The sequence below is a fragment of the Zonotrichia leucophrys genome, chromosome 5, assembly GCF_028769735.1.
Source record: "Zonotrichia leucophrys gambelii isolate GWCS_2022_RI chromosome 5, RI_Zleu_2.0, whole genome shotgun sequence".
NCBI classification, from domain to species: domain Eukaryota; kingdom Metazoa; phylum Chordata; class Aves; order Passeriformes; family Passerellidae; genus Zonotrichia; species Zonotrichia leucophrys.
In genome coordinates this window covers 41,539,078-41,562,060 of record NC_088175.1, presented here as the reverse complement: position 1 = coordinate 41,562,060, position 22,983 = coordinate 41,539,078, and the positions used below count along the sequence as shown (strand labels likewise).

Below are 22,983 nucleotides of genomic sequence, written 5' to 3'. Positions count from 1 at the left end.
AAAAAAGAGGCTGTGTCAAAAATTCCCAGCAAAATCAAGCTGCCAAGAGAGCTGAGTCACAGAGTTCATATGCAGGTAGGGTCCAAGGGAAGTGGTTAAGGCAGGAGTTTGGTCTAGTTCTGTAAGGGAGGAGTGACGGGAGGGCTCTCTGCTGCCTGTTTTTCCCTGCTCAAAGAGGAGTAAGGCACAAGGTGGGCTGGGGCCATAACACCCACTATGCTGACATGAGCCAGGAAGCAGCAATAACTTAGAACAGCTTTCTAGGCTGGCCTGGATTATGTTAGAGACCATTTCAGCCCCTGCAGCAGCTCAGGTGGCTTAAATCTGCTGTTGTCACTCCTCCAAACCCAGGAGTCCTGGCAGGCTGCCATTGCTTGGAGCACAAAGCTCAATCCAAACATGCCCAAAGCCTGGGGCCGTCCCTGGGCCATTCCCCCCCCTGGCAGCCCAAAGGCAGGCAGAGAGCATCTGTCCCACTGCTGTGGGGCCTGCTCTGTCCTGCTCGTGCTTCATGCTCTGGCCTCATTCTTACACGTGCTGGACCTGACCTGGGGCTGGTCACCCCTCCTCAGGGACAGTCCTTTAGCTGGGGACACCCTCCTCTTGGTACATCTGTGTGCCACCCACCTCTGCTTGCGCTGCTCCAGCTTCTGGGACCAGTCACTGAACCCCTCGTCCTCCTCCAGCTCCGACGTCCCAGACGGCTTAAAGTCATAGCTGAAACACAGCAAGAAGGAAAATTAGCATGAGAGGCATGCAAAAAGGCCTGAACCTGGCCTGGAAGAGCCACAGCCCGACACAGCCCTTCTCCTTCCATTCATTCATCTCTGGGTGAGCCGCACGGTTGAAGATAGCCATGGCAAAATCATCCCAGCATCTGTGGCCCTGGCCACAAGTGTCTGCTCAGGCTGACAGAAAAGCTCCCAGGGAGCAAGGGAGACTGGCTGAATGCTGTCAGAAAAGTGGCTGCTTCCCTGTGTCCCTCTGCAAACCCAGCCCCAGGAGAAGCACAAAGCTAGCACAGCCCCATCATCACCACTTGAGCTGATGTCCATCCCTCTGGCTCCCAAAACCACTCTTTTTCCTGCAAACCCTCTGTTCTCCTATCTCTGGCTTTCTTTAGTGGGGGTAAGGGAGAGCAGGAGGTTCACTCTGTCCCTTTGGAGCAAGGAAATGCAAGGGTGGGTTTGAGCTAAGAGGAGTGACATGGATAAGAGTTCCAGCGTGGGAAGAGCTACAGGAAGGAGGGGGCAGGATTTACACAAGGGAGAATGAAGCTTTTCAGGAGATTAATAGCCAGGGCTGACCCTGGCTGCATGAGCAAGCCCAGGTGGCTGTCAGCAGCTGTAAAAAAAACCAGGGAATGGCCAGAGGAGAAGAAACATCCTTGTGGTTGAGCCTGGCCCAGCAAGCTTTGGCATCATGGAGCAGGGTGCAAAACCCTTCATTTGAAGAGTTCTTGTCATTGTCCTCTTAAGCACTCAATTGAATTTGGGCAATGGCAATGATGCTGTGCCCGTGCCAACAGGACTGGAGGCTGCAGGCTGGGTTACTGCACACTGCTCTGGGCCTGAGGCTGCTCAAAGCACCAACCAGAAAACAGAGACCAGAGATCTCATCTGCTGCTTTAAAGACCTTTTCAAATTATTTCCTAGCCCCCACGTGAAGGAGGGGTTTGGAAAAGCTAATGACTATTATTACTTTCCAGACCTTCTGTTTGCTTTTAGAGCAGACTGCAGCAGCTTTGTCTGCAGAACCGTGTGTATTTCCACAAAAGATTGTGAAGGTGTTTTGCAATACTTTTATATTATTTAAAAAAAAAAAAAAAGTCCCGAATAATTTTGGAAGTATCTTGGGAAGAAAAAGATCTTTTAATGGAAAAAAAAAAGTTTTCATAAATAACTTTTGCTTTTTTTCCCAGTAAAATGAAGATGCTGCTTCTCGGTGACTATAACTCCAAATCCTGCCACCACTTTTCCATTGTGTTCAATAGATTTAGAAATAAGTTGAACACATAAGCAGTGATAAGACTGAGGACTTGAGACAAGAATTTGGCAATTCAGAGTGCAGACTAGTTTTTGTGGTAGCCCCAGTGCTGCACAGCATCTGGACTGCTGAACCATGGACGCGGGGAGGCTGCAGCAGGATGTGCTGTGGGGTGCTGGGGATGTCATCCTAACCCTTCCCCTGGTGTTTCCTCTTTGACAGCAGAGAGTTCAGCCTCTCCATAAAAGCCTCCTGAGCTATTTCCACCTAGGACTTGCCCCATTAAAGCACAAAGTTAATTTTAATCCTTGGAGCTGTGAACGGCACCAGCTCAGGTGCTGCTTCATGCTTCCCAGTGCCAGGGCAGCACCCTCTGAGGGAGGAATGGGAAGCTTAGCCAGGATAGGTGGTTGCTTGCACTGTGATCTGCCTGGCATTGTGCATCACCTCCTCAGGCACGTCTGTCTTTGCACGTATCAGGAAACTCCATTACTTTTGGTGTAGGATGACTCCCAAGTTGAAATTTAACCAAGCACTGAAATCACTGGCAGTGGGGACTCCCTACCAGAGCCCAGCCTGCCCCAAGTTGTTTCAGTGTAAACTCTCAGGGCAGTAAAACCCCCAGCCTCCAGCCAAGAAAACAATCAAAGCAGGACTTGTGGGGTTTTCTGCCCTAAGAAGAAAGCACACTATTTGCTAGTGTCCGCTAAATCCAGCGCAAACCTGTGAGAGCACTTCCCCATCTTCCCCAAACACCAGGGACACACACTTGGTGCTGCAGGAGGGGTTTGCTGCAGGGAAAAGGTGTGCTGTGAGGGATTTACCCAGGGGTATTTCTTACTGGTTTTGCTGTGCCAGAGCAGCACTGTCCGAGCAGGGCCCGGTGCCGTTCAGACCCTCCTCTGCCTGGGACCGCAGCTGCTTCTCCCGCTCCCGCCGCCGCCGCTCCCTCGCCGCCTCCTCCTCATCTTCCACGCTCCACTGTGCTGTCAGCCTGCCAAGCCAGAGGGAAAACCCATCGTTAATGCCACCAGGCAGTCCTGTGAAACCTGGTAACAGTCCTCTGAGGTGCCTGGGGTCCCCCCAGCAAGCAGGAGCCTTCTGCAGAGGAGCACTCCCACCACGAGCAGCGATCCTTCAAGTGGCATCCTCACCTCCATCAGCACAGCTCCACAGTGGGACTGACTTATGGGCAAGGACGAGGTGGGACACAGGCACTGGGACAGACACAGGAGAGCCTGCAAGTCTCTAGAAGGAAGATGTAGTACATATCCTCTTCCCACCTGCTGAAGCCCACTGGAAAGCACCATTCCCTGCAAAAACAGCTTTGCACCCCCCCTTTGGAAGGATTTGTAAGTGGTCCTGCAATGCTGCAAGGTGTCTGAAGGGTTTGTAAAGGGTCTTGCAGTGCTGCAAGATAGCCAACACCTTCATCTCAAGCTTTGGCCCACAGAAGGCAAGATCTGTACCCTGGGGATGAGTTTCCTTAGGCATTTGAGCTGCTCCTGCCTGACCAGGAGCCACACAAACAGCAGCGGATGGCAGCACCTATGTCCTGCCCTGCTCTGTCCTGCCTGGCTTCCTGCCAGCCCTGTGGAGAAGAAAAACCTGCCCTGGCTTCTCCCAGACATCTCAACTGCTGCACAATAATGTCTCTGTCAACAGAGCAGCCTCCTGCATCCCCAAGGAAGTGATAAGGCGGATGCCACATTCCTTCTCTGGTGATAACACCAGTCCAGGCGCTCCCCACGTGGGATCAGCTCCTGCTCCACTGGCAGCACCAGCTGAGATTCAGGCAGAAAGGCACACGCCATGGGGTGGCACCACTCACCCAAAGGGCCTGTGATGGCAGCTGGAGCTGGGCAGGTCTGACTGTGGTACACAGAGCTGATGCTGGGGCAGATGCCTCCTCACGCCTGGCTCAGCCAGGTCCAAAGCAGACACAACAGCTGTTTCCCCTGGTATTTTCAAGCCTGTTTACAGAAATGTCTTTGAGGAAGGCACACACATGGGAGCTGGGAAGTCGATCTCCCACCAGCAACAGGACCCAGACCAACCTGCACTTCCTCACCTCAGGAATATCCTGAGGACCACAGTCCTCTTAGGATGAACCTGCTCAATGGGACATACAGTGCAACATTACTCAGACTGGAACAAAAAGCCTGTGGAAGGGAAAATGAGGAAAAATCCAAACAGAAATGCCTTAGTTGAGGCGTGTTTCAGCCCAGTTTGAGTGAAAGAGGGACAGGTTTCAGCTGGTCCCAGGAGTGCCACTCTGCCATCCTGCCCAGCTTTGCCCTCAGTCTGGACTCTGAAGCACATGAGAGGGCCTCACTTCACCACGGGTCTCACCAAAAAGCTGTTTTCTTTTAAACTTCAGGGCAGATACCTCCCTATCCCAGCAATGGAGGGGGTGGAAAAAGCCCATTGGGATTAATTGATGAAAAACATAGCCTTTCTAATTACACTGTGAACCCTGTTAGCCTTTCCAGGGAAGACTCACTCAGAGCCTATTTTACTCTGCAGTGTGGGCAGGACTGTTGCGCTTAGCCCCAGTAGCATCCCTTTGCACAGCGGTCCCACCACCACCCTGTCAGGAAGCTGGGGATGACTCCAAATCACTGCCCTCCCAAGCTCCCACCTGCCCCAAGGCAGCAAAGCCAGGCTGTGAGCCCAGTGAAGAAAGGTTGCCCATGCCTGCTGTGCCCACAGAGGAGCAGGGAACAAAGCAGACCCCAGGACCAGCCCAAGAGAATGCAATGTAGTTACTGCCTGCCTTATTTTGGGTGGGGTCTTTTATGCAAGCACCAAATTCAGCTCTTTCCCTTTTTACCCCATCATCGCCCCTTGCCACCTTGGTCTCCATGAGGAACAAAGCAGACCTAGACCCGAGCCTGAGCTCCCCTCCTCCCTTCCCTACTCATCCCACACTTCTATTTATTATTTTTCCTCAGGTTCCCATAGAAACCCTTGTCTGTGGACCTGGCAGGAAGCCACCATGTTGTTGTTGGTTTTTTTTTTTAATATATAAATGAAGTCATTCATTAAACTCTGCCATGATCTCCCTCCCTTGTGCGACAGCTCCAGATAGTCTCCAATTTGGAAAGGCTCTTAACCCCCTCTGGCCCGTACCGCCCCAGTTACGAGAAGCAAAGTCCATGTTCATGCCAGAAAAAGTTAGATTTTGATTAAAATCTTTCACTCCTTCCTCCAGTTCCTTGGGAAGCTGCTTCAGAGGCAGTGCTCCACCAACACCCCCATCTTGGCCAGGGTGCTCTGGAGGAGGGGGGATCCCTTCTGAACCATATGAGCTTTCCACAGTGTGAGAGCAACGCCGGTTGGCAGCCCTCTCCCTTTCCCAGTTGGATGTGACTAACTCTCTCCCCATGACCTCACCGGCTCGCTATTCTGTCCCTGCATCCTTCCCTCCGAGCACGCTGAGGACAGAGCCGGGGGCGACCGTTCTGGGGAGAAGGATTTTTCTGCAAAAGCAGAGAAATAACTTTCCCAGCTCCCCTTGCAACAGAGCAATCCAGCTTTGCCACAGAGCAATCCCAGCTTCCAGGCTGCCTGCTGATGTGCTGGGATGTGCCTCAGACACTCTGAGCATCCTGGGGGGGCTGTGATGCTGGGAACACCATCCCTCTGCGCAGCAAAAAGGGCTGCAGATAAAGCCCCCATGGATTCAAAGATACCAGCACACTCCAGCAAACACCTAAACTGAATTTATTCTCAGATTCTGAGCTCTCTGTCATGCTCAAACAGGCTGGTAGGGGAGGGAGGTTTAATAAGTGATGTGTTGGGGTTCAGTAATCATACTGACAAGCAGAGGAAAAAGGATGATTACTTTTGGACTGACCGAGCAGCACAAATATTTGTCTTTAGTGAAAAACAAACAAAACAAAATGAAGCAAAAAAAACACAAGCGAATGAGAAACTAAGCCTTGCCAAAGTCCTTGTGTTTGGGTCAGCTACAGGGGTTTGTTGGACCCCAGACAAAATGTGCCATTTCAATTTGGACAGGCACAAGTGTGAGCAGGGGGTCAGCTGTTAAATTGCCTTTCGAAGCAAAAAGGTGGAAAGATTTAATTTCCAAATGGTTCCATTTACTAAAACGGGGCCACGGTCTCCCGTTTGCTCTAATTGTTCACAACCACATTCAGTAACTCAGTGTGCTCAGGCCACAGTGGTATTTCACAACCATCTTTCCCAATCCTAGAAATAATTACCCAGTGCTTCAGGATCAGGCTGATCCCACAGATCTTCACCTCCAGCCAGCTCTGCCCCAGGTTGGTCCCAGGCTGGGGAGGTGTGGGGAAGAAGCAGACTCATAGCTGCCAGTGGGACCAAGAGCTCTCAACTTCATTTCACCCATCACAGGATGGGGAAATGGAAAGCAAGACTTGAAGCTTGAGGAGCTGCAAGATGAGCTACAGCATGCTACAGTCCTGAATCCAGCCATCTGCCTTTACAAAATCCCTCCATAGAGGGATTTTCATGCAATGTGAAAGAAATTCATCCCCTTAAACAGACTTCAGTGTGACTGGAGAAGGGAGGAGAAAAGGCAGAGAGACCTCAGTGGCCCCAGCAGCCCAGAGCTGTGGCAAGATTTGCTCCAGCAAGAGCTCATCACAGGGCTGGGTCATTTCTCTTACACGATCCCTACATCTCTGCCAACAGCTTTTGGACATCTTGGTTGAGCCAAACACGCTTTGTGGAATGGGCTCCTCTCTTCCTGAGGACATCCTGCAGGTGTGAGGATGAGCTGAAAGCACCTTGGTTCAGCTGTGCCCACAGAGACACTGCCCTCCAAGCATTTGGGATGCTTAGATTTCTGCTCTGACCCTGCTGCCTGTTTCACATCCAGCTCCTGACCTCACCTCCCTCCGGACCCCCAGCCACGGGAGGGGCTTTATTTCTGTTTGCACCACAGAACACCTCTTCCTGCAGCACAGGCACCCACACTGTGGCTGCCCTGCTCCACAGGGCCACAAACGCCCGCTCCAGACAAGCCAGCGTGGCTGGGAAGGTCACGTTTCCTTTGGGCAATTCCTCACCAGCACTTGAGGAGATTTTAATATTCAGGCAAGGGAAATTTCTGGCAGCAGATGAGCTGTGTTTAAGGGAAACTCTGCAGACTCGAGGAGTCTTTTGCATGGTTGACGGCTCAAAGGAAGCTGCGCTGGCCCAAACCCAACCTTCAGCACTAAAGCTAATTCCAGAAAGGAAAATCAAATGCCTCCCAGAGGCTTTGCAGAGCTGTGCCAGAAAAATCAGGAACCCTTTACCAACACACTGGACGTTCCTGTCTCCTGAGCTCACCAGGGTACCAGGCCAGGAGTGTGTTGGCTTTGGTTGCCACCTCTGTTGGGTAAGTTCCCCCACAAAGCCAGGGCAGAAGAGGGAAGAGGTTTTGGGAACAGGATGTAGGAGGAGCCAGGTACAACCCCAGGAGATACATTACCCCATCACCTGTGAAAAACCCAGTGTACAGCACAGCTGGAAATATCCCCTGGGAGCTGCATGAATTAGAGGAGAACTGGGAAGGGCGGCCATCCCATCTCCTCTCTGTTGAGCTTTGGGAAAGGGACATGCCAGAACCAATGCAAGGGACCTTCCCCTTCCATGCAGCCTGCATTGCCCTGACACAGTGCCAGATAACACATCAGTGCAGAACATGGCCTAGGAGCATCAGCAAGTTCTTCTGCTGCTGAGCAGAGCTGCCAGGCTTTATTTCATATTGCATTTATCACACGTTTAGAAAGGGCCCTGACTGCTGGCAGGAGACGTGCAGCTCACCCTGTCACACGAAAGGGAAGAGGACACCCTCCAAAGGCTACAACTCTCTCACCCACTTGACCTTCTGCCAACAAATTAATCACTTATTAGTGGCATATAATGGCTCTGTGTGACTGAGTCAAGTATGCTGAAATACAGATAAAGCCTCCACTCATGTCACTCAGGACCACTGGTGTCAGGCCACCACAGAAGTCATGGGTTTCCATGCCTTAGGAGTAACGTGGCTGGACAGCAAAGATTACAGCTGGGTCATCATCCCTCTGAATAAGGAACAGCGTGAGGGTAGCAGTACAATACAGGGAGACTGAGAAAAGAAATAAAATCAAGGATTATTATGTCACATCCTGAAGTGTGTTTCAGCCTCGCCTCGGGAGAGTTATTCTAGCTCTGAAACAGCAGTGTGTCAGTCAAAGGGAGCCAGAGATACTCCACAAGCCTCTCCCTCCCATACATTCATGTAATTCCTCAGCTGCATTGCTCCGTTCAGAGCCCAGGCTACAGAGTTTGAACAAGAAGGGGGGCAGGGGGAGAGGAAAAAATGCATCCATGTGCTTCACCCTCAGCCTTGTTCTCATACCAAGTTTCCCCACCCCACACGTAGCTGTGCAGTCTTGGCCCCGTCTCCCCATTTCTCCTATAAATCACAGGTCACCTCCAGGATGTGAACAGCAGGATAGAGCTGCTTCACACCCAGGAGTGGCCACAGAGCCCATCTCCACCTCCTGCTAGAACGGGGGCTGTGGAGAGGCAGCACGTATGGGGTGATAAGGACACACCAAGGCAGCTGAACAGAACATGATACATCCCAAACTTTCATCCAGCAGAAATAAAAGGAAAACCACATTTAGCATCACAGTCCTATCTCCCTTTCAAAAATAAAAGAACCTCTTCTTTTTTTAAACAGATTTTGGATTTTCTCTCCACAACACATCCCTTTTTTGCCCTGAGAAGGATGTGCAGATGTACAGCCACGCATGCATGTGCCACATATAAAACTCTGCCTAGTTTAGCCCTCATTAAATCCCCTGCAAAGATTGACCTGTCATTGTGGCATGACAGGCAGGGAAAGTCCCAGGATGGTAATTTACTGCTTCCACAAGCAAAACAAGACACACTTGAGAAGGCTGGTGGCAAATGGCAGGAGGGATGAAAGCAGGACTGGTCCTTCATCATGAGCGTCCTCTGTCCCCTCCTGCTGCTCCGAGGACTGTGGCTCCAACAAGGTGCATGGAATGCTCCATGCTTCCAGACACCATAGGTGATGCACAACCCCTCACAGAGGCACCAGGCAACCAGGGGGAACAACTGTTTCTTTTTATTATTATTGATTTTAATCACGGCAGACAGAACCCAAACGAATCGCCTCCAAGATGATGAATTGCACCCTCAGGACCGCGGGTCCTTAGCACACCAGCACACAGGCTGGTGCAGTCATGTATCAGCATCACTGGCCAGGAATTTGGCCGGGGGAGGAAAGGGCTGGAGCCCGAGCCCTCCCAGCCCTGCACTGCATTCAGTAGGTGTGAGAAACCAGCGCTGGGTACGACCTCGAACCACGGCCCTTTCTCACGGTCTCTCCATCTCAGCCCGAAGGTTCAAGGAATTTGAGGGTTTTTTCTACAGGGCAGGAATTCTGGCCTCTGTTTTTGCAAGGGAGAAGCATGTCAGAGGAGAAAACAGACTTGCCAAAGAGATGCTGACTGCTTTACCCTGCTTTTGTATTTTATCTTTCTCCTCCTTAAGAGGGAAGCAAGACTCCACAGCCTCCCTGCCTTGGCTACAGTCAGCCAGCATCCTTCTTGACACACTCCTGCTGGAGAACAAGTCTGAGCCTAGAAAGGTGAGCAATTGCCTCATCTCTGCTGCTTCGAGCCGGGATTAGGAGCAGGATTTGTATCAGCGTGGTGTTTTCATAGCACAGCTGGCTGGGCCCTCCCTTGGCAGCCCCGGGGCGAGGCGGTGTCTGTCCCCGCTGTCCCCAGCAGCAGGAGGCAGTTTGCAGTCTGAGCAGGGACAGGAGGCCGTGAGAACGCTGCTGCTCCATCCCTGGAACAGCTGAGATCTCCTCCTCCATGGCCATCACTGAGAGCTGTGCTGCAGCAGGAACAGAGCAGCAGCAAGCCTTCACTCCCTGCTGCGCCAGGACAGAGCATCTTCATGAGGAAAAGAGTCTTTGCCCCAAAATACTGATCCCAAAATCCCGTGTTTGAGGGCATGGCACCCCCGCTTCTTGCTGATGCACTTGGCAGCCCCAGCTGCCCTTTGCCCAGCACAGAGCTGAGGGATGGTCCTGATGCTATTTGATGCTCCATCGGAAGAGTTAGAAATGGAGGGAGAAGAAGAAATAAAAAAAAATCTGGAAGGTGAAAATTAGTTTCTAGATACCATCCCAGCTGGTGTCTCAGGCCTCAGCTTCTCCAACCAGTGCCCCTTCTAGCTGAGCCATGCTCAGATACACATGGTGGTCCTTCTCCACACCATCAGAGGATGCCAATGACCTGTGGTTGCAGCCCTGATGGGCTCAAAGGCTCACTACAGCTTCCCAAAATTTCCATGGGCTCAAAGTTCAGGCCCTGAACATCCAATTACTTGAGAGCAGGTAAAAATCTGGGTCAGGCCAGGCTAAAGGCAAACAAAACCCATGCACTGGTTTCTGGGAAAGGTCAATGGTAGATGGAGTTCTGACAAAACAAACCCCAGGGCTGGAAAAAATCTGGGATGGATCCACAGAGTGCTCAGAGGGGACAGATGAGCTGCTTCAGCTGGAGAGAAAGGATGAGCTGTTATCCTTGGGGTGAAAGCTGAGGGTGGGCACCCCACAAGGCACCCAGGGAGGGACCTACCCACCACACACTGGCTTAGCCCTTACCCTCACCCTGCCCCACAGCTCAGCTGGGCTGCAAATCCCCACGCTCCTCCTGGATGCAGAATATGGTGGCATCACCCTGCAAGCAGCTGGCACCACAGAAGGCACGCTGGGATGTGCAAATCCCCCAGGTATGCCATCAGTCAGGCCCAAAGGGCTCTCCTGGATGCTCCTCCCTGCCAGCAGCCTCTACTCATGTCTCCCTTTCCATCTGCCCTCCATTTGTGGGGTCCACAAAGGTGCCCATCTGTTCTGCCTTGGCCATGCCAATATGGCACAGAGGGATAAAAAATTGAATGCCACTAATAAAAACACCAAAATAGGGAAGATTCAAGAAGGGAAGCACCATAGGCTCCTCATGACACACTGAGGCAGCATGGCAAAGCATGAATCACACTGATGAAGGTCCTGTGTCCCCTGGTGTCCCCACACAGGTATCCCTCCCTCCTCTTCCCACACAATTTCTCTAATGGCTAATTCCTACATGGATCAGTTTCCTCATCTTCCCTACAAAGCTGCCCCACTTCTCCACAGCAAGAATTCCTTGCTCCCTGCACCTCTCTGGGAGCCAGGGAGCCGAAGCAAAGCGGTGCTGCAGTAGCCCCTGGAGGCAGGAGCTATCTCCCAGGCAACAAACTGTGCCCAAACCATGTCCTGGCATCGACCACTCCCTCCCCCACCCCACAAAAAATGTTCTTCCCCTTCAAAGCTCCATCCAGCCCTCCCAAGTGCTTCCAGCTCCTTGTTCCCAGCTCAGCACTCAGGAGGTCAAGACAAAAATACTGGAGTAGCATCTTCCCTGCTGAGACACATCCTGGCAAGCTCTGGGAAACGTCGAATGCAGGCAGAGAGGAAAGCGTCCTGCAGAGCTGGGCAGAGCCCCCATATCCTGATCAAACTAAATATCACACTCATGACACGCACCAAAATCCAAGTTCAGGGAATTTTAAAGCTACCATAGTGCTGAGGAACTCTATGCATCACCAAGAGCATTGCTTGTAAATGCAGTAATGTGTTGTAAGGAGAAAGAAAGGGCCCTGCAGCACCTCATGGGTGCCAGGACATGAGTGCTGGAGGTGGCAAGCATCTCATCACATACAGCAGGCCAAAACACAGCACTGTGCAAGATTCATTTCAGATCTCACATTCTGGCTTCCCATGTTAATGACTCCACAGAAGATAACAAAGCAAAAATCCCATCCTACAGAGCAAATAATTAGCTCTATCCCACGATCAAATTTTCTGACTTGTTTTTTTCCCCTGAGCTTTTTCATCCTCAAGATTCAGCCCCCTTTTCCCACAGGACTATTTGTACTTCAAGCTCCATGGCATTGCAAAGACATACAATTAGAGACACTGGTTTATTATAGAGAGCTGGAGCAGTCATGCTCTGGAGCCCCTGCTCTGAACCAGGTTGTGCTGGGAAGCAAAGGGGTGTTGTAGCATGTAAGAACACTGTCCCTTTTCCCCAAGAACAAATCACAGCTCGCTTCCTAATGGCACCCCAGATTCAGCCACACGCTGCCACCTCCCTGCCCTGGCAATTATACTCTGAGAGAAAGGTTCAAAGATTAAAGAGACAAGAGCAGCAGGGCTCCCACCTCACATCCATATGCCCACACACTGCATCCCAGGGCACCACATCCCAGCCAGGCACCCAGAGCCCAGAGATGGGACACCACTGCAGCAAGCAAGCCACCACAGCACCCATGGGAGCAGCGTCAACCACAAGGCCCAGTAATCCAGTTCCAAGGAGCAGCACAGCTGCTTCACAGAGAGAATGATTTGTAGGTTAATTAAACAGCCATATTCTTTTGTGAAACACTTCAGGCTCGATAAATAGAGGGAGAGTAAAATTCCAGCAGGAGTAGATAATGAACTGAATGAATCGACATGACAGGTGCTGGATCCCTATCTTATTTATAGGAATTCATTAGAAGGATAAGGGGAAAGAGATCGTGATAACAAGATAAAGTGGCTCATGTTTGGAGAGGACTTTAAAAAAACACAAAGCCTTGTGGGCGTGTGAGGGATCATTGCTGTAAGCGTGCTACAAAGGGAGAAATATTTCCCCAGTGATGTCCTGATAGAGAAACTATGCTGGACAAGGGGAGTGCCTGGGCACACGGGCCAAAGCAGGGAAGGTAGATAGCCCTGCAATTGCCCATTCTTCTCATACCTTTCCCAGGCAATTAGCCACTCTGCAGTTGCAAGGCCTCACCCTGGGCCCTCTTCAGCCTGCAGCTTTTCAGATGTCAATGGAACATCCCTGCCTGCACCTTCTGCAAAGCCCCTGAGGAAGAAGGAGGGCTCATTTTTCCAGCCCACCTCCTGGCTGGGCAAGGTGAAAGATGTTTCCTTGAGCCCTGGCTCAGCGCTTCAGCCTCCAGGTGTCTCCAACGTGTCCTGGTGATCCCAAGCACACCAAACCACACCAGAGCATCACATGCATTAAGCCTGTCAGCAGTCAGTGGAAAAGCCATTTATTGCAAATCTGACTCCTGGGACTGATATGTAGGTGATGCTTCACCCATGGGCCCCTTTGTCTGAAAGGGGTTTTGTTTTAAGCACAAGGCAGGATGCTTAAAGCATTGGGACTCAGCTCTTCAAACCCAAATCCACAAGACTTACACTGGTTTCAGCTCAGGAACCCTTAACCCAGCTGCTGGGCAGCTGGCCAGCAGCTCCTGCAGCTGAGCAATGCTCAGAGAAGGTAATTCCCTGGTTATCCCTGCTGTTGCCCTGCAGCAGGAGCAGCCAGGTAAATCCTGACACCACAGTGCTCCAGGGCTCGTGGCTATGGCTCTGAGCTGCTGTTCTCACTGTGTGCTCCAGCTCTCCAAAGCACTCGGACACCCCAGAGGAGCCCAGCACTACACAGTGTAACCACTCTGCTGCAGTCACCTTGGGACAGAAAAAAGCAGAGCACAGCAATCTTGACAGCAACATATCTTCAAGGCAGGAGCCTCCAGCCATTCACTAAAGGAGCTCCTTCCTTCCTGCAGCCAAGCGGGCAGGACTTGCAGAGCCAGCCCCACAGCTGATCTCTGGAACTCCAGGAGAAACTGCTCCAGGAGAAAAATACAGCTGCAAAATGGGCTATGGTGTGTATGGAGCAGACCCTGCCTGCTCCACTGCTGAATCCTGTGAGCATAAGTGAGGCTTTTTGTGTGCAAACCATGGAAATCCTTCACAACCCACTCCATGCCTCATCTGTAAGCAGGACTGGGAAACACAGCCCCAAAGCTAAACCTCAATCAATTAAGTGTAATAACCCTGCTCAGGAAACATGTCACCTTGTAAAAATGTCCCTGTGAGTCTCTGGGACACCAAAAGTCCCTTATCCAAAGCAGGAGGAACTTGGAAATGTCACTCAGCACAGGAAAACACTGCTGGTTTAGGCTGTGCTGAGGACAGTCCTTTGGACACCCCTTTTCTCTGAATGAAACACATGTGCTTCCCCTTGCTCCCCCCCATCTGTCACCCTGCACAATAAATTGCTACCCAGCTGTAAGCAGGCGATCCCCACCCCAGTTCATTTCCCTGGCCCTCCTCAGTACCAGCTGGCCCCAAATCTGAGCTCATCCCTGCCTTTGCACACCCCAGAGGTTTCCCTATCCCTCGCAAGCTGCTGACAAAGCCCTGCTCTGAAACAGGGGTGTGTAACTCAGATCCCATCCCCTGGGCTGAGACATGGGAATGGGTCCAACAGGCCAAACAAAGGATAAACCGAGAGGAGTCAGCTTCTCCTGCCCATTTTCCACCCCAGGGGCCTGTGCAACCAGTGGGAGCTTCCCTGCCAACTTCCCTGGGTCCAGAAGGGCAGGAAGTGGCCGGGACTGGGTGGGCTGTAGGTGCCCATTTACCTTCCAAGGCAAGAAACTTAATGGGAGATGAGGTTTAGAGGCTGCATTGCCAGTCGAGGAGATCCCAAACTGACTGGAGAATGCCAGGTGAAATACAGCCCACCCTGACATCCTCCACCTCCCAGCGGGAGACCAACGCTCACAGTGAGCACAAGGGAGCCAAGAGGCACCCAAGACACAGAATGTGAGTCCAGCACTGCCTGATCCCACCTCTCACCCATCCATCTGCCCAGCTAAACGTGAAAAGGTGGGAAGTGCCTCTCTTCAGCCCAGTCAGGGCCATCAGAGCGGCACACCACCATCATCCAGAGGTGGATCCCAGAGACCCACGGAGGGAAGCAGCGATTCCAGCCCCCGGGGAAGAGCACAGTGACCGCATGGCAGGGAATCTCAAAGCCAGCAGACAATGTAGCCGTCCTCCCGGGCTCAGCGCCGCTGACAAACGGGAAAAGCCCAAGTGAGCCATCCACCTCCCTGCCCTGGCAATTATACTCCGAGAGAAAGGTTCAAAGCACTATTGTGATCAATTAAATCGAAAAAAGAGCGGTGTCAGCTCGCAGCCCTGGGAGGATCCAGCCCTGTACTGATCTCTGAATTAAAAACGAGCATCACAGCGTGCACAGCGTACAGTTCCTGCGGGGAAAAAAGGAAAACCCTTTTTCTACGCAGAAGCGTTCAGCACTCGGGAGACACAAAAAGCCACGTACTGAGACATGCCTCGCAGGGAGAGGGGAAGCGGCGGCTCAGGTGAGTGTCACAGTACAGTTGTGCTCAGTTATTTCAGTCGGGAGCTCCTGGAAAAGCCATCAGTAAGTTCAAATCTGCTTTTCTCATACAGCTTTAGGGGAGGAGAGGGAGGGTTATCTATTATCCTTCCTTCCAATGCATGGGGTCTGCTGGAGAACCAGGATAAGGAGGAAATCCCGCCGATCTAAAGGGACCCGAGGATGGTCGGTGTGGAAGACGCTCCCTTTCCCCACCGCGCCCCTGGGCACATCCCGCGGGAGCCGGAGCGGGTGCCCGGGCAGGTGTGCGCTCACCTGATGAGGTTCTGCAGGCCCTGCTTGCTGGAGTTGCGCCGGAGGATCGCGCTGGTCATGGTGGCGGCGCACGGCGGGCAGGGTCCCGCTGCCGCCCCCTCCCCTCCCCGCCCCGCGCAGCAGGAGCCGCAGAGCCGCCGGCACTGCGCGCTCCGCGGCCCCTCGCCGCCTCCAGGAAGTTCTGCAGCTGGTTTCCTTTTGTTTCTGCTCGCCCCCCCTGCTCCACACCCCCGGCTTGCCTCCTCCACCTCTCTACCTCCTCCTCCCCCTCCGCCTCGTGGAAGCGCCACGGGAGAATCTCTGGGGGCGCAGCACAAAGCCCGGCGCTCCCCGCTCCCCTGACAGGGGATTCTCTCCTGCCTTTAACTCCGCTCTCCCTCCTTCATCTTTTCCAGCCCCCTCCTCCCCCCCGCCCTTTCTTCTTTTTCTTTTTTTTCCCTTCTGTTTTTTCGCACCTTTACCACTGTTTTTCTGATTACACAAAGCACCTAGGGAGCAGACATCCAGGTCGGCAACTTGCTCTCGACGGGCTGTAAATCACTCCTGCTCCATTCACAGCAGAAGTCTTGCGTGAAGGTCTCGCCTCCACACAGTCCCTGCACGTCCGAAGGTGAGCCAAGAGTCACATTAACACGAAAGGGGCTTAGCACTGGGAAATGCCACACCAGAGGAAAACGTTCTCCTGGGATGGAGATAGCAGCAAGAATTTGGGGGAAGCCACAGAGCTGCAGCCTCAGGCAGGCAAGCAGCCTATACCCTGCTTCTGCTCTCAAACATTGCCCCTCACCAAGTCACCCGTGCCTCAGTTTTCCCAGCCATCAAATCGGGCAAGAGGCAAAAAATTCAGCTAAATCTGGCTTGTCTCCATGAAACACTGATATTTCAGGAGATAAAAGACGTGCAAGAGCATTTGATGAAGGACTAAGATTGTCACCTGCTAAAACAAAATGCCCATCTGCCACACATTCAGATGGTTGTTCTTCATGCTGCCTCCTCATGGCAGGAAAAAACAGCACGTCCTTCTGCCTAAACTGCATCTCCTGGTCCATGTGTGCTTTTTGGGTGAAAAGAGAACTTCTACTGTGCCAAACCAACAGGTGCCTGGACTTGCACCTAGCAAGTTCCAGCCCTGCCTTATACTTGAACATCATGGTGCTCATGGCATGGCCTGCCCGTGTTCCCCAAGGAAAGTGGGAATATTCCTCTGGCTGTCTGCAAAATGGGAGCAGTTATGATGGAACCACTCTGCTGAGACCCTCACCTGCCTTCTGCTTTCAGTCCCTCTCATCTCATTTACACCTTTCCTTTCGATCTCTCCTGCAGCAATGTTTCTTGACTCCTGGTAAGCTGAAATGGGGAAGTTGCCCATGAAATACACCAAGAAATCTCAATAAAAAAGGAAGTACCTGCCCTCCCTTCCACTGTCTCTTCATTTCAAAACAGCTTGCGTTTTTTTCCCCTGCAGGTATTTAGTAAGCATCACCTAAGTGATTATGAACAACAAAATCCACAAAGCGCAGACATTGATGCTGTCCTCACTCTGTGGGCTGCTCAGATGATATCACACTGCATATTTTTCTTTCTAAATTCAGTGAGAAGATGCAAGAGATCCACCACAAAAGTTCTCTTGCTAAAAAAAAGCTTGTCCCAGTCCTGCAAGTGCTTGCAGGAGTAATTAGGTTTAAGCATGTGAGCACTGACTTCACCACAATTGGCCAGAGTTGAAATGAAGTGTGCACCTACAGGGTTTTCGTTTTGGAGAGAATCAGCCCAAACCTGCCAGTGACTCCCATGGTCCGAGCCAGGCAAGGAGGAGCTTGAAGGAGCCCTGGCAGGCAGAGATGTAGCTCAGCAGCAGCTGGGGCTTGAATGAAATCACTGCAAGCATTCCTCATTCAGGCAAAGATGCCAGGCAATCCTCAGGGAGCCGAGGAGGGGCAAGGAGGGATGCAGTCACCAGGAGAAGGCAGGAGCCTCCCGGAGGTACCAGCACACTGCTACCTATGGGAGGGGAAGGTCTCTGTGTAAATGGGCAGAGGAAAAGCTGTTAATTCCCCCAGCAAGACAGCCTTGGCTCCACGCTGGGTTTGACTCCCGGAAGATGCCAGCATGAGCTCCTTGTCTTGAAAGCACTTGGCAGACTTCCACCCCAGTTCCAGGACTGGCTGCCTCTCAGAGATGGGGCTTTCAATGAACAGGGCTGTCAGAAACCATGCTTGAATGATGAAATGCAGGACTGGGGAGAGGTCACGACATTAGCTCTTACTGGTCTAAGGTGCTAAGATAATTTGGAAACACCAGAAGTGAGGCAGTGAGGAAGGGGGTCCTTAACTGCAACAGGGAGCAGGCTGAGCTCTGTGTTGCTCCCAGGGAGAGAAATTCCTGGTACTGAACTCTGCCTGGAAAAATATTTCATCGTGGCTGGGCCACTCGACCTCTGGAGAAGGCTTCCTGCCCTTCTCCTGGCTTTCATCTTTGAGAAAGATATTAAATATGGCAAGAAAACTCATCCTTCCTCCAGCATCAGCGGGATCCTGCAGGACCACAGGAAGAGCAGGGCAGGACCCACAGCTTGCAAGAAGGGGAATGGACAGAGTCACCATCCCCATCTCTGTGGGGCAGGGAGCATTTAAAATCAAAAGCACAAAGGACATGCCCACAGAGGAAGAGCAGTGCAGGAGAGGCCCCACACCATTGCCTTGGAGTGCAGAGGCACCTTGGGCCCCTCTCCTCTCCTGCCCCTCACTGCCACGTGCATCACTGTGAGTCACACCATGTGTCCAGCAGCAGCAAGGTCAGCATCAGTCCCACAGCTGCTTGGATCCTTTCACAGAAACAACCCCCCTGCTCCCACCAGGAAGTGGGTAGGAGTACAGTGGACACAGGAAGAAAAAAAAAAAAAAGAAGAATTAATTCATCTGTTATTTTTTGGCACAGTTTAAGCTGGGAGAACCACCATAAATCTCTGCAGCAAAACACCAGCCCAGCAGAGGAACTGGACCAGCCAGGAGCACGTTGTGTGGCACTGGAGTTCCCCAAAGTTCTTCCCAGCAGCAGGGAAGGCAGAGAAGGTGAAATGCTGTGAGAGAGAGTGGGTCTGCCTCTGTCCCTGTGGGAAGGAGGGCTGGAGTCCCAGAGAGATAGGGCTGCACCAGTTCCCGTTAATTACACAATCCTTCTGCTATGTAGCACTAGTTGCAAAATCAGTTGAAGGCTCACACATGGTCAAGGGAAAGGAAAAAAAGAAACAAAAATACCCTAGTCCTGCTAAATACAGCTCAAGCATTTCTCTCCAATACTGCTGGGATGTCAGCCACTGTCAGCACCAAAGCACAGTCACTGCAAGGGCCAGTCCTTTACAAGTGCCACCATCTGCCAGCGTGGTTCCCAGAGGCCCATGCCTGCATGGCAGTGGTGGGATCCCACCCCAGAAGATGTTCTCACAGGGACAGCCTCACATCTCCAGCGAGGACTAAGAGCCCTATCTCGGACCCTGTGCCTCCACCAGCAGCCCCTAGGACAATGGAATAGATGGGGGATGGTCTCTGGTTTTCCTTTTAAATGATGCATCTTTCCCTCTGCCACTATCCCACAGCTCTCCCCCTATCCTGACATCCCAGCAGCCTCTCCTCACCAGGCACATGCATCCACCACTTGGAAACCAGCCTGGCAGCTGGCAGCATTTGCCCAGCTGGAGCCCCGGTTGAGGGGAAAGGGCACCCCACTGGAACCTCAGCTGCACAGATGGTGTGATTTACATGTTGGCTGCAGGGTAGGGTTTGCCCACCTCTCCTTCACCCTGAACCCCCACTTAACCCACTCCACCTAACTCTGCCAGCACTCACTTTTAGGCAGCCAAATACAGAGACCAAGAGAGGCAAACAAGAGATAATGCTGAGGAGACAGCAGGCCCAGCAGCCAAAAGCAGCACATTGTCTCCTTCCCCCCAGAGCAGCTCTTTGCAAGCACCACAGTGTGCTGCCAGGAGGGCAGGGCGCCCCACCTCTGCAATCAGCTCAGGGCACAGGGCAAGGAGTCCAGTGCTCCCCTGCAAGCCTTCCTCTGTCCTGGCATGAGTCGGGAGAGGGGATCCCCAAGGCAATGCACGACCCCATGGGTTCAGGGAGGGGGTGCTGTAGGCAGGAGCCAGCTCTGTTGGCTCAGAGTTGTTGCCAGGCCAATGTGCTCAGAGGAGCACCATGAGAAACATGTATAATTGTGGGTCTAAACAGCCAACAAACACTGTGTCATACTAAGTGAAATATTTGGCATGGGATCAGTGATGACTCTCTTCCTCTGATATCCAAAGAGGCAGAAAGGAGAGGGAATCAGAAGCTGGATCTAGAAGGAGCATTCTTCTTCCTCTACCCCACTGCCACCTCTGACCCTCACACAGAATGGAAAATGGACACTCTCTGGGAAACCTCAGGGGTGCATCCATAAACCTAAAATCACTAGGTTCCATCATGGAGTTTGCTTCATTATCAGTGAGAGGGGGAGATGCAAGTTCACAAGCCTTGTGAGAGAAGATGCTTTTGCTCCAGGGGTGACACACACAAGGACAAAGGATGGATTTTAAAAGCAGGGGAAGGAGAGAAGCATTACCAGGGCAGCCCAGCCCAGTTAAAGAAGATCTGGGCTCCTGGTGCACCAAGGGCTGGGCAAACAGCAAGAGACCACCTGAGCCATTGCAGTGAGCCACCATCCAGGTTTCCCAGAGCAGGGCCAAGGCCAAGAGACTGAGCCAAGCCCCACAGGAGTGCAGCTGGTCCAGCATGTCGAGCCAGCACCATTAATGGTACTGTGCACTGCTATCTATATAATGTGTTAAATCAACAAAGCCATTGGGAAAGAGACAGGAAGACAAAACAATGGCTGCAGATAAGACACTCCCATCCCACACAGGAGGGTCATTACAGGACAAGAGGAGAACTGCTGGCCCCAAGGAGGCAGGCTCCATCTCTTAGGGATGCTTGTCTACTGCAAGGCCAAGAAGCAGGACAAAGGACTCCAGCCAGGATGGATAAGCTACAGGCAGCTGCTGCCAAGAGGTTGTCTTCCCCCAGCAGACACTGTAGGAAAAATCTTCAAAAGGCCTTTATATAGCATCACACTGCTTTGTCACGAGTCTCTGCTCACCAAGGTTTAGAAAGCTGCTGAATGAATTTGAATTTTGAATGTCTATTTAAAATAAATGGAGTGGTCTTTGCTTTCATTAGGTGGATTAGATGGCACTGGGCATCTGAAGACACCTTCAGACCCCTCCCAGGCTGGGTATGAGAGGTGCACTGCCAGTAACAGAGGCACCACCTTCCTTCACCAGGTGGCACCTGTGTGACACGTTTGAGCAGTGCCCAAAGCCGTGCAGCAGGGTTTGTGGATGGGCCTGTAGGTGAGTTCCCCTGCACCACTGCAGCCCTGTGTCCAGCCCTGCTGCTCAGCTGACCACACAGCTTTGAAGAAGTAAAATACGGCTTCTGCCCAATATAAACTTATTAGCTCATCTGCAGCTGGCTCCAGGCTCTGATGCAGCACCGTGTTGTGCAACACAAGCAGTTTTAGCAAGCATTAATCTCCGCTTCATGCTGCTGGGCTGTCACTCCAGCTGGGGTCAGGGGACACTAAATAGATAAGAAGGAACTCCCAAACACCATCAGACTTCACCACCCACTTCAAGTTGCTCTTTGTCCCAGGGAAAGGCATCTAAGATCAGCTTGCCCGTATCCATCCACGCTTCCCTCTCTAAGCTGGGCAAAAGACAGGAGCTGTTTGGAAAGGGCTCCCAAATGCATCATCATGTATTCAGAGAGCTTGAGGACACATGGCTCTATCGAGGGGGAATAGTCATTAAAGCTCCAAAGTCAGACCCAAAAAAAGGCTGAGAGGAGCCTTTCTGCACAAAGGGCAGCTAATGCTGTACGCAGGAAGGTGGCAACTGGAGTGCAGAAGCAGCAGAGGAGACAAATGCCACCCCCAGGAAGAGGTGCCACCAGAGCAGGGGTGCACAGCCTGAGTATCACAGTAGTCTGCCCTTTAAGACAGCTCAGCTTGGGCACAATGCTGCCAGCTCCTGGTATGGGAAGCAATGTGGCAACTGCAAGGAGGCACTTATTTCAAAAGGAAGTTATTATTGTCATCAATTTTATTGGGAGAGAACTCTGCCCCTCCTAAATAGCTGGCAGCCGTGATTGTTTGGGGTCTGTCAATAATTCTGAGTTTGTCAATGCTAATGGCTCCAAAGCAAGCTTGCACTGGAAAGGAAACTGCTTCTGCAGCAGAAAAGCACAAGCATGCACAAGCACAGAAGAGATCATATTTTCCAAGCTATCTGGCAAGGACTAGATAAAAGGCACTGCACAAACTCTCTAGTCAGCTGCAGCAAGCAACAGATACCTAGAGCTGGGAGAGAGGGCTTCCTTGGTAATGCAGAATGAATCCCTAGCAAAAAAAAATCTGGTTTCAAAATAAGCACGTAAGCAAAAGAACCAAAGAGCTCCAGCTGATGCAAACTGGCAGAGCTTTCTCTATAGCAGGCACAGAGATGGGCTGACATACACTGGTAAAAGCCTTTGGGCCTACATGTCTGTGCAATAGCAGGAGAAATCCCAATGAACTGAGCTCCAGCTAATCTCAGTCTTGCACTTCTCAGATCAATTGCTTGCAGATTGCCCCAAGTTTTCAGACCACTGGATGGAAGTGACCAATTAAGCCAACAGAAGCCCACTGACTGCCATTCCCATTCATTAATAAACCCAGCTGGGTTTGCTCCTGCATCTTCCTCTTTATCCAGGTATTTCTTGGACAGTTACCAGAGGCACCAGGCTGCTGGGCACCACCACTGCTCATGTGAGACAGGCTGAACCCGAGTAGCTCCTGGGTTTGACACTCCCGTGTGTGACTGAATGTGGAGCTCTGCTGCCAGCCCCAGCAGCCCACCCCAGGAGGGACTCACTTAAAGTAGCAAATAACAGAAGATGTTTTGTCCTGCCTTGCTGCCAGTGATCCTGCAGGGGATGGGGGCTGCAGGAGTGGAGCCCCTAGAAAGGCACTGGAGACCTGCCTGTGAGAAAGACAACTCTGAGTGCCAAAACCTGGGATTAAGACACTTCAAAGGCTGCCTCACACATCTGGTGTGTGTTAGGATGGATGCACTGGCAAGGAAAGCATCCATGGGCTCCAAGTGGGGCTGCTTAACCCACTCGTGACTGAGCCTCTGTGGAACATGGGGACAGGCTGTGAGACACCTGGGCCAGCCTCAGCAGAGCTGGGCTCCAGTCTCACTAGTGCTCTGTGCTTCCAAGCTGATTCTGGGACATCAGGGAGTGATTCAGGTGCCTGAACACAGCTGTCAAGTGTGGGGTGCCTTGGGTTACCTAAGACAGCTGCCAAGGCCTGGCAGATGGCACACAGGTCCGGTAGGAAACCA

The 22,983-nt window shown here is 52.0% G+C and overlaps 1 protein-coding gene across 2 annotated transcripts in view; it reads right to left on the bottom strand.

Annotated features, from left to right (window-relative positions):
* LSP1 (lymphocyte specific protein 1) overlaps positions 1 to 22,983 on the bottom strand; it is a 48,332-nt gene that overhangs the window by 20,910 nt on the left and 4,439 nt on the right. Inside the window, exons 1-3 of one of the 2 annotated variants that reach the window (XM_064714843.1) lie at positions 15,558 to 15,700; positions 2,828 to 2,980; positions 628 to 717 (exon numbers count right to left, since the gene is read on the bottom strand). In XM_064714843.1, the coding sequence (XP_064570913.1) occupies positions 628 to 717; positions 2,828 to 2,980; positions 15,558 to 15,616 (302 nt within the window). In that variant the 5' untranslated portion in view covers positions 15,617 to 15,700. Of the gene's footprint in view, positions 1 to 627; positions 718 to 2,827; positions 2,981 to 15,557; positions 15,701 to 22,983 lie in introns of those variants that run through there. The other variant, XM_064714842.1, reaches the window with a different exon arrangement.